The 19,541-nt window shown below is 41.8% G+C and overlaps 1 protein-coding gene across 1 annotated transcript in view; it reads left to right on the plus strand.

The window, feature by feature from the left end:
• The window catches only part of arhgap5 (Rho GTPase activating protein 5), a 53,391-nt gene that overhangs the window by 12,736 nt on the left and 21,114 nt on the right, over positions 1-19,541 (plus strand). The window contains exons 2-3 of the mRNA XM_054796104.1: positions 49-3,967; positions 5,282-5,435. Coding sequence (XP_054652079.1) covers positions 245-3,967; positions 5,282-5,435 — 3,877 coding nt within the window. The 5' untranslated portion in view covers positions 49-244. The remainder of the gene's footprint in view (positions 1-48; positions 3,968-5,281; positions 5,436-19,541) is intronic.

Genomic DNA, 19,541 nt, shown 5'->3' on the forward strand with positions numbered 1-19,541 from the left:
ACTGTTCAGCCATTATTTTTCTCTAATTGTGAATGCTGTGTCTTGCAGGCAGGTGATAAGAGGAGAAACCAGCTGCTCTATCCCAGCTCCAAGAATACCCAGGATAGAACCAGAAAGTGGGTCTCACCACGAGCTGAAGGAGAATCTGAAAATGAACGTGCCTCCGTACCACTGACAAGCAGGCCTGGATTGATATCCTGACCTTTTTTCCTGGAAGCGAGTTAGCGATGAGTGGGCGGATATAATGGCCAAGAACAAGGATGCACGCCCCCCGACATTTGCTGTCAGCGTGGTTGGCCTCTCCGGGACGGAGAAAGATAAGGGAAACTGTGGCGTGGGGAAGTCCTGCCTGTGCAATAGATACATACGTCCTGACGCGGACAACTACTTCTCTGAGCACACCTCAGTGCTGAGCACAATCGACTTTGGGGGGCGCGTGGTTAACAATGACCACTTCTTGTACTGGGGAGAGGTTCCCCACAGAGGGGATGAGGGACTGGACTGTAAAATCCAAGTCATCGAGCAGACAGAGTTCATTGATGATCAGACATTTCTTCCACACCGGAGTACCAACCTGCAGCCGTATACCAAACGGGCGGCGGCGACCAAGCTTCAGTCTGCAGAGAAGCTCATGTATATCTGTACCGACCAGCTTGGCTTGGAGCAGGACTTTGACCAGAAGCAAATGCCTGATGGAAAGCTGAATATTGATGGTTTTGTGCTCTGCATAGACGTCAGCAAAGGCTGCAACAGAAAGTTTGATGACCAAATGAAGTTTGTCAACAGCCTCTACTCCCAAATTGTAAAGTCAAAGAAACCCATTGTTGTCGCTGCCACAAAATGTGACGAGTTAGTAGAGCAGCATCTGCGGGACCTTCAGACTTTTGTTGCCAGCAAGAAAAATGTACTTCTTGTTGAGACATCAGCACGCTCCAATGTCAACGTGGAGCTCTGCTTCAATGCTCTCATCCAGCAGCTGGATAAAACACGAGGCAAGCCAAAAACTGTGCCGTACTTGGACGCCTCTAAAGTCCAAAGGCAGCTAGTTGCCTCAGTAACAGAAAGATTTGAGAAACTAATGGTGCAGATGGTGAGAGATTACCATACCACATGGAAAGGAGTGGTCAGTAACATGAAAGGTAACCCGGACTATGAGGAGTTCATCACCTTGGAGGGCTCAAGAAAGGGCAGAAATATGTTCACAAAGCACATTGCACAACTGAAACAAGAGCAAATCAAAAGGAGGAGAGAAGAGTACCTGACAACGCTGCCCAAAACACTAAACAATCTCCTGAGTCGCTTAGAAGAGGTTGAGCACCTTACGTGGTCCGAGGCGCAAAGTGTGATCCGGAACCGCTCTGATTTCCAGTGCTGGTTTGTGGTACTGGAGCAAACGCCGTGGGACGAGACAGACCACATTGACAACAGTGATCGGAGAATACCGTTTGACCTTCTGAACACCCCTGATGGTGAGAGGATCTACCATAACCATGTCCAGCACCTGCTCTCTGAGAAGAGGAGGGTGGAGATGAAGGAAAGGTTCAAGAAGACGCTGGAGAGGGTTCATTTTATCAGTGCAGGGCAGCCTTGGGAGGAGGTCATGTGCTTTGTTATGGAGGATGAAGCCTACAAGTACATCGCAGAATCAGATAGGAGGGATGTTTACTGTAGACACCAGCAGGAAATAGTTGAAAGGGCCAAAGAGGACTTTCAGGAAATGCTATTTGAACACGCTGAGCTGTTCTACGACTTGGATCTGAATGCCACCCCAAGCTTTGACAAGATGAGTGAAATTCACAGCGTGTTAAATGAGGAGCCCAGATACAGAGCGTTGCAGAAACTTGCCCCAGACCGAGAGTCACTCCTCCTCAAACACATTGGCTTTGTTTACCACCCCACTAAGGAGACATGCCTGAGCGGGCAAAACTGTGTAGACCTGAAAGTGGAGCAGGTTTTAGCAAACAGGCTGGTACAGCTCGACCACGGCCGCTCCAATTTGTACTACAATAGTGCCAACATAGATAAGATCAACCTCTGTCTCCTGGGAAGGGAGGGTCTCTCACAAGAACTAGCGAATGAGATTCGAGCTCAGTCCACAGACGACGAGTACACCGTTGATGGCAAAATTTATGAATTGGAGCTTCTTCCTGTGGATGTCAACTCCACACTGCTCTTTAGTCATACATGGGTCTCCACTTTCAAGCCACATGGCTGCTTCTGTGTATTCAATTCCATAGAGTCCCTCAACTGTATTGGGGATTGCATTGGCAGGATAAGAGCAGAGATTGCCCAGAGCAGAAGAGAGAGGTTTGCGCCGCCTCTTCCTTTTATCCTCATCCTGGCCAACCAGAGGGACAGTGTTTGTAAAAACATACCTATCCTGCGACACCAAGGCCAGCAGCTGGCAAACAAACTTCAGTGCACGTTCGTAGACATCCCGTCCGGTGCCTTTCCGAGGAAGTTCACAGAGTTCCAAATCAAGCAGGGCCTCCGAGCAGTGCTGGAGGGGCTCAAGCAGAACTTTGATGTCCTCGCCCCGCTGCCCTCAATCAAAGACATGTCGGAGGCCGACCTCCGGATAGTCATGTGCGCCATGTGTTGGGACCCCTTCAGCGTCGACCTCATTCTCTCGCCTTTCCTCGAGTCGCACTGCTGTAGCGCAGGGCAGCCGGGCCAGAGCAACACACTCATGTTGGACAAGATCATTGGGGATAGCAGGAGGCGGATACAAGTCACGATCCTCTCTTATCACTCTGCCATTGGTGTACGCAAAGATGAGCTGGTGCATGGCTACATCTTGGTCTATTCGGCGAAACGCAAGGCTTCTATGGCGACCCTTCGTGCTTTCTTGGCAGAGGTCCAAGATGTGATCCCTGTCCAAATGGTGGCCATCACAGACAGCCAGGCAGACTTCTTTGAAAACGACGCCATCAAGGAGTTGATGACGGAAGGGGAGCATATTGCCACAGAGATTGCCGCCAAATTTACAGCACTTTACTCGCTGTCACAGTACCACAGGCAGACTGAAGTTTTTACGCCCTTCTTCAACGAAGTGCTTGAGAAAAAGCCAAACATCGAGAGTTCCTTTTTGTTTGATAGCTCGTCAAGGGAGTGCACCACTGGTGCCAGTGAAGAGGTCTTTCAGACCTCACCACATAGCCATTCACCAGCATACAACACCTATTACGTGGAATCTGATGAGGACAATGAAGCCCCCCCACCTTATAGTCCAATAGGCGATGATGTTCAGCTTCTTCCCACACCCAGTGAACGGGCCAAGTACCGCATCGACCTGGAGGGCAATGAGTATCCGGTCCATAGCACACCCATCGGCGACCACGAACGCAACCACAAAGTGCCTCCACCTGTCCGACCCAAACCCGCTCTTTCCAAGCCTAATGTAAAAAAGTTGGACCCAAACTTGCTTAAAACTATTGAAGCTGGAATGCGAAGCAACCGCAAGACTCCACGTGGGCCCATGATGCACTCAAATGACATGGAGCCTTCAGACAACTATGCAGACCCTGTGGACACCCTGCTGAGGACCCGAGGCTTCAACAGTGACGACACATATGCCGAGCCCGACGACGCGCACAGCCGCCTGGTCAAAATCCGAAACTCGTTTGGCCTCCACGGCGGAGGAGAGGAGGAGAATGGATACGACCGCAAATCTCAGGCTGGACGGCGGCCTTCCAAATACAAACATCGCTCCAAAATCCTGTTCAGCAAGACAAAGGCCTACCAAAGACGCTTCCAGTCGGACAGCGACGGAGAGGAGACAGGCCCCGCCACGCAAAAGAAGAAGAAGGGGAGGGCCCATCGGGGCAGCGAGGAGGACCCCTTATTGTCTCCTGCTGACCCCTGGAAGGGTGGTATAGATAACCCTGCCATCATGTCTGACCCCGAGCAGGAAGACAAGAAAATGAAGAAGAAGAAGACAACCAAGACACCAAAGGAACCGAAGAAGGTGAGTCTAGTCTTATCAAACATCCATTAGTAAACCAAGGTTAACTAATGGAGGTTAATTGGAGAACACCTTAAAGACTCCAAAGTCAAGGCTCGTGTTGGTGCATTGAATGTGGATGTGAACGAGAGCAGAAGTCATTCTTGTGTATTTTTATCAGCTATATCAGCTATTCTTATTAGATGATTGATTAACAAGGACCCAGTGCTGTCATCAAAAGATGTTTAAAAACCTTATTACAATCTTTGTACTGTTTGAACTACTCAGAGGAGCCTGAAGATGAGATTACAGGCCTGTAAAGGGTGCACACGCACGCACACACACACACACTTTTATTAGAGTAAATTCTGAATGCTTCAAGATTTAAGACTTCCATAAAATAAATTGCTGATCATCTGGTATTGTGCTGCTCAGGTAGTGCATGATGAGCAAAATGATATACATAAATGTGGCACTGCTGTGACCTGATAGCAGCTTGGAGCAAAATGATTTGTTATTCCCTTCAGTCCGGATGCCATTCATGTAAGGCGTCACAAATCAGTTAATAGTGTGCAAATTGGTGGAGAAACGGCCTTGGGCGCTACATGGTCGCTATGAATGCAGGGCTTTGTGGGGACATTCAGACCTTTTCTGGTAATGTGAGGGGATGTCGTACAGTAATGACGGCCTTTAGTAGTCCTTGCTAGAGCGGTACGTGAAGCGCTGTAGGTCTGGCTAGTCTTTGAAAGGCAAAGCATTGTGGGAAATGAAAGCCACCTCTGCACTTTGCTGGTGTCCTCTGTTGAACGTCTCTTGTCATCCTCCACATTTTCTCATTTTTTGCTCTCTCCGCCTTCATCCCACTAACTTTGCATCTGATCTGTTCCCTGTATGCCCTCCTCTTCCTCATCTCTCCTCCGACATGTTCCGCCTCCTCTTCACACTCTTCCAAAACTTTTTTTTGCATTCCCTCATGTGTCAAATCTCTTGCTTCTTTCCTTTGATTCACTTTCCTTTCTCCTAAAAAAAAAAAAGTCTCAAACGTCTTCAGTGTCTCCACATTTTTATTCTCATTTTTTTTCCTGTCTTCAGTCATACACTTACTTTTTTCTTTTGTCCCACTTTCTATGTCTGCTTGATTTTTTCCCCCGTTTTTGTCCCATCATTCCCTCACGTTCATTCTTTTCTTGTTTTTAACACAATTTCAAATTCTTTCCCCGTCAGCTTTCCCTTTTTCCTTTTTTTTCCTCCTTCAACAACCATCCTATTCTGCTGCTTGCCCATTAGCGTCCTTTAACTTTCGCTTTCTCTAAATTCACCCCCTTTTCTCCGTTACAGGCCAAATCTTCCAAGCCCCCCAAGCCACTGTACCCCCCAACGAGAAGAACGTGGGAGAGCAACTACTTTGGCGTTCCTCTGCAGAACCTGGTGACCCCGGAGCGACCCATCCCACTCTTTATTGAGAAGTGTGTGGACTACATTGAGCGTACAGGTGAGTCATCTTTTTGTGTATTTGCATCTTTTTAAAGAAGGGGTTTGTCTGATTTTACATGCAAATGCTTTTTACCTTTGTTTGGTCCGAGAGGGTGGAAGGATGGATGTAGGCGTGTAGAATCCCTATAAATGACTTTAGAAAGACAAGTCTTGGCTCTGATTATCCCCTCCAAACATGTTTATAAGTCTGGCGTGCCTGTGCACTCGCCAAGATACCGGTCACTACAAGTTCAATGAGCTTCAATGGAGGGGGGTGCTTGATGTGTTCCCAAAACGCTTTCAGCATCTTAGTACAATAGCAGACTTTTGTATCTACAGCAGAGGTGTCCAAACTTTTTACAGTGAGGGGCGCACACAGAAAATGAAAGGATTGGGGGGGCGCCACAGTTACATTTTGTACATTAAAGATGCTATAAACCAATCAATTGTAGGTCAATATATGCCACGGGTGTCCAAACTCTTCCTCGCAAGGGCTGCACACAGTAAAATCAAAGGATACAGGGGCCACTTTAATATTTTACATTGTGTAAACCAACCAATGTAGACATGCTAGAAAGCTGTACATATTTAAAGAAAAAACAGCCTGCATCTTTGCTGTGTTCCAGATGACTAAGTGTGTTATTGCTTTTTCTCCACTGCTCATTTTACATTTTTTTTCAGTTGTTTTCCAAATATTTCAGCTGTCCTCTTGTAATTTTTTTCATAATACTGACTTCATTCCAATAATATTTTTGACTTTGTTCTTATAATATCACAACTTTTTCCCAACCGAATCTTCCAAAAATTGCAACTTTATTCTTTTGTTACTAATATTGCGAAAATGATTGCGGAAATTATTGTGAAAGGAATTTTTTGTCGTAATTTCACAATTTTTACATTATGGCATTATTATAATATTTCTACTATTTCCTGTAAAATTACTGCTCTTTTTTTCAAGTTTCCTTGTGTTTGATATATTTCTTGTTTAATTGTATTTTTAAAACGTGCCAAGGTCTGATTTAAAAAATCAACCACATTTTGGACACCCGTAATTTATGCTAAGCTATTTTAACAAAACAGCCACATTGTAGCTTTGTGTTGTATCTGACAATTCCTAATACTGTAATATCTAATAATATAGGTTATTAATAATGAATACATTTCAACATGCTAAGGGTCGGTAAACGAGCTGTTGGACGAAAATGGCCCCCGGGCCACACTTTGGACACATCTGGTATACAGTAATGTACTTTTAGCGTTTTAGCACAATAGCAGACTTTTGTATACAGCAGTATTTTGCGTCTTGTGTTATTAATACACTGTGAGAGCAGTAACTGAATTTACCGTCAACAATATGTGGAAAATATGCACATCTGACGAATATGACGGAAGCGGATAGTGTGTACACTGCGTGAGAGCAGTAACTGAATTTACAGTCAATAATATGTGGAAAATATGCGCATCTGACCAATATGACGGAAGGGGATAGTGTGTGTTTATGGCTGTAAGGCTTGTGTGGGCTGACGATTTTAATGGAATACATTTACTGAATCATTGTCAACGCAACAGGACCGTATTTGTCAGACTTGTCATCTGCTGTTGGAATACTGTGATACTTTGAAGGTGAGTGTCATTCATGGCTATGTTTGTAACTAGTCAACGTTTGTGTTATGCATATCGGCATGCTGTCCAGTGTGGCCTCTTAGATTTTTTTCCAGAGCGGTGTGTGTGTGTGTGTGTGTGTGTAGAGCTGTATGTGTGGGTTGCGTCAGGCCGTCATCCTCCATCGGCATGCGTCACCTAGCTGACAGCAGGGGAGTGACTGACACACCCATTATGGTGAAACTACAGTATAGTTAAAGGAAAGCAGCATGTTGGCACATGTGCAGTCATTGCTGGTGATGCAGACCTAGTGCATGCTGGGAGTCTTGTCTGGCTTTGTGCACACTGACTGAGAGATTCCACAATGAAGTCATGATGTCGTTGGATATCCATAAACTGTTACATGGAGGCTCCCAGTATTTCTTTGGTGAACGTTTTTCAACACAACGCAAATTCATAAACATCAAAATATATAAGTCAACAACCATCAAAATTAAATCTTTTCCACTCTGGATGTGTTGTTATTTGAATCATTTTATGCATAATCCCATGTTCAGTGTCTGTGGATGTACTAAGAAGCAGAATATAAATCCTTAGTTAACTGTAACCTCAGTCAAAAATGTGTAAATCTTTCCAAACGACTTTGACCTGATGCTGTTCAATATGTTGTTTATGTTCACATGAGGTGTGTGAGTTGTGGGGGGGGTGGCAAGGTTGGTTTTCAATTTGGACAGAATTACTGGCATCTCTCCCTGCTGCTCCATATGTGCAGCAAATGTCTTGTATTGTAAATCAGGAGGAGGAACTTCCTGCATTCTTTTCTGTGTTCTGTCTTTGAGCGAATGTGGAGTTTAGTTTTTGGGGTGGTGTTTGCGCCTGAGATTTTTCATTCTTAATTCCTGTCCTGAAAATCCCTCTCGAATATGTTTTGATACTCAGCTGGATCTACATGAGCTCGCCTGTGTCTGCCAACCAAAAGTAGGATTATTGTTAGTGTGCCAGCTGACTACATTGTGTTGCAGGATTCATGGCCGACCAGCTTCCCCCTCGACAAAATCTCCTCAGAGCATAAGCGGCCAAATGAGAACATCTTTGTGCTTTTTCATTTCAAAGGCTGCTGTTGTCTAAGGTGTTTCATAATCAGAACATTTGTGAACATTTACATTTCAGCAGGTTTTATTGCTCCAGTGCAAAGTTCTGGGAACTTAATTTACATGCCGGCTGCCATGGAAAAGCTTTAATGTGCCCGTGTCCAACATATTTCAGTTTATAGCTCAGTGTGTTGTCTATACACTCTGCACCAGTGGAAAGTGCTCGTGGTGTCAACTTTACAGGTACATGGTGCACGTGTGATGCATCATGCCTCAAGACTGCTCCTTTTGCAGACCTCTGAGCACGACATGATTTCCCAGTGGAAATAATTATAACATCAACATTATTCTGGTCAGTGCACCTACATAAAATCTACTTAAGGGAGGAAGTAGGTTTTGATGTGCCATTGAGGGTTCCATGTTACTTATGGCACTCAATTAAGGGCTGGACCCACATAAATTGTAGTTTGGTCAAGTTTGGTCATTGTAGTTATGTTGCTCTGATTATTTGTTTAGAGCGTAACCAATAAAATTGATAAACCGGCCAGACTGACTTGAACTTAAAATATGCAGAAATTGTTTTTGCACGGCTGGGAAACGGTGTGCGGTGGAGAGTGGCAACGGAGAGAGGTGGCTCAAACGAAAATAGCGACAGAAAGAGCCCAAAGGAAATCGACAGAAGCTGTCAAAAGTTGGAATCATTTCAAACTCAAAGACCGACAACGTGGTGCAATGTTTGCACTGTCAAACAGAGCTGGCATTCCACAACAGTACCACGCTGATGCTGCAGCACATTACCAGAAAACACCCTTACAGAGCCAACTATTTTGGCAGCTATCTATTTATTACCTGGTTTTAGGCTCCACTCAGGATTTTTTTGTTATCTTTTTCACCATTAATGCTCTTTTCTCAGAAGTGCAATTTCAATGTTGATGATGTGCATTTAGAAGGAAAAAAAAAAGATTATGCCAAGCAGAAAAATCGTTTTCCCCCAAATTATTTTCCTGAAAATACACATTGAGGTTATAAAGCAATGGCCCTCAATAGGTGGTCACATCTGGCCAGTCAAAGCTTTTCATTTGGGCCGCTAAACATGACTCAAATAATAACCAAACAAGTGCTCGCTCATGCAGTACTTTCTCTGGGGAAACGGTCAGGTGTATATGTCACAATGCAGCAGCAGTAGAAGACTGCTCACATTGAACCAAATATGGCGCTATCATATCATATTTGAGTCTATTAACACAGACATTTGCTAAAAAATACAGTAAATCTCATTTTCTTCTGTTTTTTTTTTTTTTTTTTTTTTTTTTTTAATGATACCATTTGGTCCTCAAAGTATCTGCCGAGAAAAATAATTCTGGCCCTTGGATAAATGTAATTGAGGGCCACTGACTACTTATTTTTATTTTTGTAATAATAATTGGTAGGGATAAGTACGTAACCACAAAATGTAAAAGAAAACATAACAGTAGAACCGCTTGTAATGGGTCAAATTACTTGCGTGGTTTTGCCAAGCCACTAACCCAATTGCCGGGAGTAACCTTTGTGACTTATTGTTTTTAATGAACCTATTGGTCTTGCATGTTTGTATTTTTGAAGCTGAAGTCAGCCTGTTGTAGTTTTTTTGCTTCCAGAAACACTTCTGTACATATGTATGTATATGTGATAGAAGGGTGACATTTTTAGCATCCGTCTAGCGGCTGCTGATGTTTGCCTCTATCAGGAACTGCTGTGACCACATGAAACAAACCAGCAGCCGACAGGGGGAGGTGATGATGACTGTTTGTGGTGTTAGCGGTTTCTCAGCAAGAAGTGTGACCTCGTATGTGTGTGTGTGTGTGTGCGCACGTGTGTCAGCATAACTGTGAATAAGAGCGAAAGTGCGTCTGTGAGCTTTTCAGCTGTTGAGTTTGATTTTGCAACAGTTATCTGACTTGATTTTTCATCTGCATTTCCTCTTCTGTAATCTTTTTCTTGACTGTGTACTGAAGGTGCATAGACGTCATCTTTATGCAAACGTTAACGTAAGTTGACGTTTGTGGCCAATTTGTGTATTTTCAAAACCGTGCCTTCAACATGTCTCCCAAGGGCCACTTGAAGGAACGTAAACGTCAGGGCTTAATAACAAGGGGTTTCTGTGAGTAGAAGACTTAAGTGACGAGGTCATGACTTGACATGATTAGAAATGAATCCCTGACTTCCATAACGTCCTTTACTGTGAATATCATTAGGATATGGACCATCATCGTACTTATCCCAAATGGAGTAACTTGAAATGAGCTGGGTACTGCCATTGCTTTGATCTCAGGAAATGTTTTACCAAGGGACTGAAGGACCGACTTCTAACTTCCCCTTGGTACAATGATTTTTGTTATTAATCCGTTCTAAAAGATTAATCTAAAACTGAGACGTATGAAAACTGAAACAATTTTCCTCATAGGAAACGATATAACTCAAATTAATCACTTTCGGACGCTCAAAAAGGTTAACACAAAACACTTTTAAGACCGAACAATTATAGTTTTAGATGCAGAAGCAATGTGAAATTAAAATTGACGAACGAAAGGGATAAATGAACATTTATCATCACTTTTACCTTTATTGAAAACTCATGTTGCCAAAGATGGCGTTGATGAGCGGCGAGGCAGGAGGGGAAGCGAGAGCCGCACGGACACCACGTTCATGTTTTGCTATGGGTTATTTCTTGAATTCAATAGTGTTTTTCACCTTCTTTATCAAAGTGCTGGAACTCACAACTTTCTTTGACCCTCTGGTGCGTTATTTTGCAGTCATACTGAATAAAAAAGTACTTGTGGTGTAACTGTTGTTAGTTAGCAAAGAACCACAGTCACAGTAACCAAAGTGTGGAATTCTTGGTTTCAACACTCAAATCCGCACATTGATACGTGGGCAGACAGGATTAGTTTGAATTTGCCAAATGAATGAGCCTTACAGTATACCATAGTATTGTGTCAACTACGTATTGCCAAATTTGGTGTTGAGTGTGTGATCCAAAATGGCTGAATAAATAAGCAATGCTAGGAGTAGTCCTTCCGCATTTTTATTAATACCACAAGATACATACAACATACTAAAGGGTAAGATACAATGTATTGTTACACACACTATTGTTTGGTAAACTGAAGCGTTTGAAAACCAAGTTCACTGTATGGTTGATGTTCAGCTCACAGCATTACTGCTGTCGAATCACAACAGAACAGTTTCCTTGCTTGTGGCCTTTAAAGCACACTCAAAAGGTCCTGACATTACATTTTGTGGAACAAGAGTTTGGTCACAGTGTTACCTGAGTGTACAAGGTAAAAACTCTTACTTTCATCTGAGAGGACATGCAGCATTAGGCTGGAAGGTCAAAGGTTACCACTGTAGTCAGCTGAGAGACGCTTAGGTTGGGAAAAATGACCTTCCTAAAAGCACTTATAAACAGTTTTTGAGAGGACTTTTAATGCAAGTTTAATCAGCACCCACAGATAGCGTTCAATATTTTACATACAGTAAATACTTGGTGGGTGCTATTGCTATTCAGCTGCGCCGTAAAGGGGGGGAACGGTAAGGACACTTCCAAGCCAGGGGCCCCAAAGCATAGGTATAAATTGAAATGTGAAAACGATGAAAACTGTCTGTGAGTTTGGCAGAAACAACCCCCTATATCTGCATCAATTGCTTTGGTTCTGCCTTTGCGCACAGACCGGTGACTGTGCTTCGTAGCTGCCAAAGAGATACTGTACAATGTGGCCTAGTAAAATAAAATCAGTTTTTCAAAAAGGAAAGCGAGAAAGGAGGGGGACGAAAGGTAAAAGGACAATTAGGGCTGCACTGAAAAACGGAATCCTCCAGTATTTAGAAACAGAAGTACATGTCCCGTTTTGAGTTCAAAAGTGAAGCAATTTGTCTCGTTCCCGTGAGAATTAAAAAAAAAGTCATAAAATGTCAGTGTCATTCATGAATGACAGAGCGCTTTACAACACTTAATGCCAAACTTTTTGCCTGCGCTGTCACCGTTATCATGAATAAATAGAATGATTTCACTTCTGCCAGAAAACCAGAGTGGTATAATGGTGTACACATACCTGCCATGGCAAAGAAACCCTGTTCAACCCCAGGCTGTAACAAGTTTTTTTGTTCTAAATATAAATTAGTCAACAATGTGTTTCCAATGTATTCATATTACCCCAAAACAAGCATCTAACTAAATTCAGGTTTTAGTCAAATAGCATAACAATGGCTTAAAAGGGTCAGTCCTAGAGATCTGTCAGCAACATTAAGTACATCAGCAAGTAGAGCATTATTTTGTAAGTGGATAAAAATGATAATTTAGATTTTATTCATTCGTATTGACTAGGGTGGTTAAAACATGACGATAGTTCTCGTCCAGAGAAAAGCTGTCTCGTAACAACAGGGCAGCCAATCAGACTGTGAGCTTTGGCATCGCTGTTATGAATGATAATACACGTACGTAATATGGAAGTGCAGGCAGGATTTGAAGATTGCATTACAGGCCCTTAGCCCTTCCCCTTCGTCTTACCAATTCCCCTACCCCTTAAAACCTAGGGCCAAGGGGAAGAAGCCACTGAGAAATGCAACACCAATTGATTCTCATTACATCATCACTCTTCACTGCTTTCTGGCTGTGACACAGGCAGATGAGATATTTTAACTGTTCATAATAACTGTTTCCTACCACGAAGTAAGGCGCATACATTGCTACATTATTTCAATGTTATATAGCCTACCTCAGAACACCTTTTTGGTTTTTAATTGTAAAAGACAGACCGTGACATTTATTGCAAAACAAACGAATCTAATAAATAACAGCTTAAAACCAACTGTAACAACATTTCTAAAAAAGAGAACATGTATCAAATATACATATAAAATAGAAATAACAATATAACACACTTGATGAGCGTCAACAAATCAAGATTCAAGAGAGTTTTATTGTCATGTGCATGGTAAAACAGCAGTTATACCATGCAATGAAAATCTTATTCTGTTCATTCTCCCAAGAAAAGAAGAAAAACACAAGAAAGAATAAGAACATAAGAAACATAAACACATATACATAAATACCAAGAATTTAAGCAACAACAACAGAAGAGACATTAATACAAGTAAATAATACAAATAAATAAATAAATAAATAAATAAAGTGCTATGAGTGTGTGTTGCGTGTGGCGTGTCTGAGTGCTTCATTGAGAAGCCTGATGGCCTGTGGGTAAAAGCTGTTTGCCAGCCTTGTGGTCCTGGACTTCAAACTCCTGTAGCGTCTGCCTGACGGTAGGAGTGTGAATAATGAGTGTTGTGGATGTGTGCTGTCCTTGATGAGGTTGTGTGTTCTGCGTAGGACTCTAGATGTATAAATGTCTTGCAGTGAGGGGAGGGCTGCCCCAACAATGTTCTGTGAGGTCTTGATCACCCGCTGGAGTGCCTTCCTATCACGTGTTGTACAGTTACCGTACCGAACAGTGATGGAGGCGGTAAGGACACTTTCGATAGTGCATCTGTAGAAGCAACTAAGGATTTTGGTGGACATGCCAAATTTCCTCAGTCTTCTCAGGAAGTACAGTCTCCTTTGGGACTTCTTCAGAATTTGTTGGGTGTTGTGAGACCAGGTGAGGTCCTCGCTGATGTGTGTGCCAAGGAACTTGAAGGTTTTCACCCTCTCCACCTCAGTCTCACCAATAAACAGGGGTCTATGCGGCTCCTTTTCCCTTGTTCTTGGGTCGATGATCATCTCTTTGGTCTTATCTGTATTGAGAAGGAGATTGTTATCACGACACCAAGCTATGAGGTCCGCCACCTCTCTTCTGTATGATGTTTCAACACCACCAGTGATCAGTCCGATGACTGTAGTGTCATCCGCAAATTTAATGATGCTGGTGTTGTTCTGGGAGGCCACGCAATCGTAGGTGAAGAGCGTGTAGAGGAGTGGACTCAGCACACACCCCTGTGGGGTCCCAGTGCTCACAATTCTTGAGCTGGATGTGCGGTTGTGGACTCTGACTGACTGGGGTCTGCCCGTGAGAAAGTTAAACACCCAGTTACAGAGGGAGGGAGACAGGCCAAGTGTGAGGAGCTTATTTGTGAGTTTGTGGGGGCTGACTGTATTAAAAGCAGAGCAGAAATGTGTAAAACCTTATCAATGTTTCAAAAAAACTCCCTGTTTTGGCCTCGCGCTATTCCTGTCGTTTAAGTTCTCCCTCAGATTTGTCCAATAATAACTTAAATATGTGGAAAACCCCTCCAAGGTCATGAAATAGGGACTCCTTTACACATGTCAATTTGGAATAATCCATCAATTAAAATACAAAATACAACATTATTTTGGAAGAGGTGGAAGGATAGTGGCATTCAATTCTTTTCTGATCTTCTAGCCTCAAGTAATATACATTCACCTCATAAAGACACAGATAAAGTATCTTCTGCTAAGAAATTGGGTTAAAGAAAACTGATATTGTAAATGTGGTCCCTTCAGTATTAAAGGCACTTTGGGCTCAGAGTAAAAGAAGAAAATTGATAAGTAATCTGTATGACACCACAGCTCCCACTACTTGTCTGAAGTGCTGCCGCCAAAGTGACTCCCTCATACGTGCCTTTTGGTACTGTGGAAAAAAAAATGCAAAAAACTTGGAAGGACTTTGAAACGTACACATTTTTTAGTTTGTAGTAGCTTTGTTTGTATGAGTTGTGGGCAGTGTCATGTGTTGTTTTGGTATGTTATTCCATGTGTTTTTCGGTTTCATCTGGATGCGGATTGGTCCATGTGTTCCTTGGAATTCTTTGGGGGAGATATGTCTTGCTTTGTTTTTGGACAAAAAAATGACATCTGCTTTGGTTCTTGTGGTTGTGGTGCTCCTCAGAGGCATAGAAAAAAATTGTCATGGTGATAGATTGCTTTGACTATTTAAATACAAACTTTCCGCTACGTAGTGACTTGTTTTTAATTTGTGGATTACATGTCAATGAGGATGTCTAAATGGCTTTATATGGACATTCAATTCTTACTTTACTAAATCAAATATGATTATGGATGTTGGTTGGGAATGTTTTTATTCCATACTTTTGTTATCTGCCGCTGTTATTGTTGTTTACTCATCACTGACTAACAAAATACACAATACCAGTAAGATTGGAATGTCTATATACAGTCTTCCCTCCCCAAATTGCAGTTTGAATTTTGTGGCTTCACTTTATTGTGGTTATATTAATGGTGGTTCTATTAATGATGCTGTCTCGTGGTTGAATGATATGGCCTATTAGTGAAAAAAAGTATGCATATTTAAGCAAATGTTATGTACTTCTTGCCTAAATGAAGTATTTTCAAGCATAAAAATGGCTAAAAGAACTAAAATACAAATATAAGGCATTAAAAAGATGCATTAAAATGATGCATTCAATATGCAGTATTCTACATTGGTCGCTTTTAAAGGTAGTATCTAAAATGGATTGGGGTGCGGATCGCATTGTCCTGCTACGTCTCTATAGGTCTTTAGTCAGATCAAAACTTGATTATGGCTGTGCAGTTTATAGCTCTGCTCAAAAGTCCTACCTTGATAAGTTAAAAACAATACAAAATCAAGGACTTAGAATTTGCCTTGGAGCTTTTCGTACTTCTCCAATGGAAAGCTTGTATGTAGAGGCAAATGAGCCCATTTAAGATATCAAAAACGATCTCTTAACTATGCAATCAAATTAAAGAATAACCCATTAAATCCAACGTATGAACATACCTTCAGACCACAATACCGGGTTTTTTACGACCTTAAACCATCTTCCATCAAACCGTTTGGCTTTCGTGTTCAAGAAGCTCTAATGCAAGTTCTTGGTACCGCTGATATTTCGTTGGGTGATCAGTGAACCTTTAATAGACTTGACATTAGCAACATTCAAAAAGGGCATTACAAGTGATCTGGTCTACCTGGATAGATTTGGAGAAATAAGACACAAATACAGGAACTACCATGCTATCTATACAGACGGATCAAAAGATCACAATAAAGTAGGATCAGCCTGTATTAGTGGCACAGTAAAAGAACAGGTTAGATTACCAGACAGTGCTTCCATATACTTGTACACTGCCGAGTTGTTGGCTTTGAAAATGGCTTTGGGTATAATACAAAACACTGATGGAAAACAATGTTATTTTCACAGACTCTCTATCTAGTCTAATGGCTTTACAATGTAGAGATGTTAAACATCCCTATATTGTACACTTACTAGAATCATTATACAAAGTCGGTGTATTATCTAAACTGGTAGTTTTTGTTTGGATACCGAGCCATATAGGTATCAAAGGGAATGAAAAAGCTGATATGTTAGCAAAAGAGGCACTTAATATGGCTGTAACAGAAATGAAGATACTCTATACAGACTTAAAACCAAAGATGAATGAATACAAAAAAATAGAGTGGCAAACGTCATGGGATTTAAATCCCGGTAACAAACTCTACCAACATCAGCCTAGAATTGAACCACATACTACAATCCCGTTAGCTAGGCGACGGGAAGACGCTGTGCTAACTCGTATTCGAATTGGTCATTCTCGCTTATAACACTCCTATTTACTTGCAGCAGAAAATCCTCCCCGTTGTATATCATGTAATAGTACACTCTCAGTTAAACATATCCTTCTTGAATGCATTGGGTTTGCTCACATCCGTGTCAATTTTTATAATGTACCTGATCTGAAAACCTTGTTCAGCGAAGTTCCGCGATCCTGCATCATAGTTTCTTAAAGAAATAAATCTTTTTATTAGGTTTTAGATAATGGAAACAGGCCCTTGGCAGGCCATTTTATTCAGTATCTAGTCTTACAGAGGAGACTTTAAGCCGCCATCCCGTATAAAGAAAAGCCACATTATTTGAACATTAAAGAACCTACCGTACTTCTCTGTTCGAAAAGAGTAGGGAATTTTTCCCAGTAAAGTAGATCACAGTTTCTATCTTACAAGCTCTACTCCCTAATTAAATTGATAGATTACACTCCCGAGAAACAGGTTTTGTCATTAATAACTTCACATATTAAGGTCCAGACACTTACATAACACTTTGTGTTGATAGTGTCGTTAAACTTTAATCAATCAATCAATCTACATTGGTCGCTAGGTGTCAGTAGGTGAAGCCAGACTTGATTGCTGGAACAACAGGCTTTTATTGCAGGTATGAATTATCTCACAACAGGCACAATAACATAATATTAATAATAATAACACAAGCTACCGTTGCGTACCGTTGCCATAATCCAGCTAAAACTGAACTTTGAACCCCCGACGTCACTTTCTGTCCACACTTCTGGAACACATTTAATTCAATACACACAAGCACAAGTTTTATTTGTGTCTTAAATGGCTTATTTTTTCTGATTATATCTCCTATATTGGCTAATACGAATGCAAAGGTGACTATATGGGTGTTATTTCACGTCTAAAGGGCTCTAGCAATGTTAAAACCTCTTTAGAAGAGCTCTCTATGCTCTTACTACAAAAATATTCCATTTACATATCAAGAATCCTACTTTGCGGAAATTCACGTATCGAGGTCTATACAGCAGTTTAGATGCCATTGACCTTTAATCCATGAATTTAAAAACAATTCACTGCATAGCAGTTTGTATCGAGTCTTACATAATTTGTTTTGTCCCTGCATAGAATAGAAAGCACCGCAACCACAAGAACCAACCCGTTAAACACAAAAAAACGACAACACGAAAGCGCTGTATTATCCGTTAGACAGACTGCTCCTGCGAGTGACAGCTATTAGCATGGAGCATTTTGTTCCTCTACACACATAGCTAAACACACTGAAATGACCACAGTTTCCCCCTTGCTATTTGGAGGCACACTATTGAATTAGATGAGTTAGAGTGCATGTAAACTGGGACTTTGAAGTGTGAAAAATGGAGAAACTGAACTATTTCGGGAATCTGTTTTAGTGCATGTAAATGCACTGAATGAACTTTTGCACACATTGTGGTTTTTCCAAACTGAATTATCCATCTAATTGGATCATCCAGTTCTGTTGTAACCTGAGCGGTCCTTATTTTGGGCCACGTCTCGACCCTGAGTCAAAACATTAATGGCACTAAATGGGCTTGATATGTGTGCACAGCGCGTACATGAAAGTCCTGAACGTGTGGCTTTGGCCCGGGAAAAGGAAAGTGGGTCTTGGAGAGGAAGTGGAGTCCTTCAGAGGACTAACAGATGGCTGCGACTGCGCCAGCGAGGCCGCACAGTCCTCTCCCGCTGAACTCGATTAGTGAAATTTTATTAAACGTTTCCTGCTCCCCAGAGACGTGAGACGGTATTTGGCAGCAAGAGAGGCAGCCATGATTAAATGGCTTTTTGATGCTGATGCATTTGGAAATCCCATTGCTTGTTATCGTCCCCAGCACTTGGTTTAATGTGCTCTCTGCTCTCAACAAGAACCTCCATTGCTGTGTGACCTAATAAAACCTAAACAAAGTTCACCTGTCTGGGAAATCTTTTTATTACCGCTTCATTTTTAACTTGTCACTTTTCAACTTTTCTGCGTTTTCTGAGCATGATTTCTGAGAGTTTAACTGATTAAATGCACTGAAGTATTTTTTGAACTTTTAAACGAGAGAAACTATGATCACGTGCAGTTTCTCAATGACCACAATGATGCGTAAAACACCCCAGAGCACATGATTGAATCATTTAGGACACAGCTAATCTTCAGTGTACCTTTTCCCATGTTCATAAAAAAAAAAAAATTGAGTCCAAGGAAAGTTTCACACATTGTCAGCAACATGGCAGTTTTTCTCTATGTTAAGTCTTGTTTCTTGTTTTAGCAGATAAGTCTCCTTAAAATAAATGTAGACACCAGGCTCACGATGAACCTTTTGACATCACTGGCAGCAGATCGATTGAGAATACCGTTTGTGTGTGTCGGAGCACAGTGACTAGTTTGACCGCTTCGCCATTAGATGGGCAAAGGAATTTTTTTCAGGTGATTTGACTTGTGGAGGACTTTTTTGTTAATCATTTCAGGTTAGATAGTACTCGTGTATTAATCCAGTGAGAAAAATGAAGCAATGATGGTGGTTTATTTAATGTACTTTTTGAGCTATCGTGATGTTGACTATGCCAAGCTACTTTCGATACCTCAAGAAACCTCTGTGCAGTGAGCCTCTGCTGGGATTTATTCTCAGCCGCTTTGCCAAGCAGCCGTCATACAAAGCTGATTATTGGCTATTTTCTGCTTGCTTTGAAGTCACATTGCCACTCCTCACTTGCTGGCAAAATAGATTTTGTAAAAATAATTCATAGATCTCCCAGTGTGTGTGTGAGGAAGGCGAATAATGAATATTAATAAGCTGTCTCGTTTGCGCCTTCCTGTCAATCAAATGATGCAGTTTGAACCCACATAGAGTTTAAGTCCAGTATTGATTT

This window comes from Dunckerocampus dactyliophorus, chromosome 13, assembly GCF_027744805.1.
Source record: "Dunckerocampus dactyliophorus isolate RoL2022-P2 chromosome 13, RoL_Ddac_1.1, whole genome shotgun sequence".
Taxonomy (NCBI): domain Eukaryota; kingdom Metazoa; phylum Chordata; class Actinopteri; order Syngnathiformes; family Syngnathidae; genus Dunckerocampus; species Dunckerocampus dactyliophorus.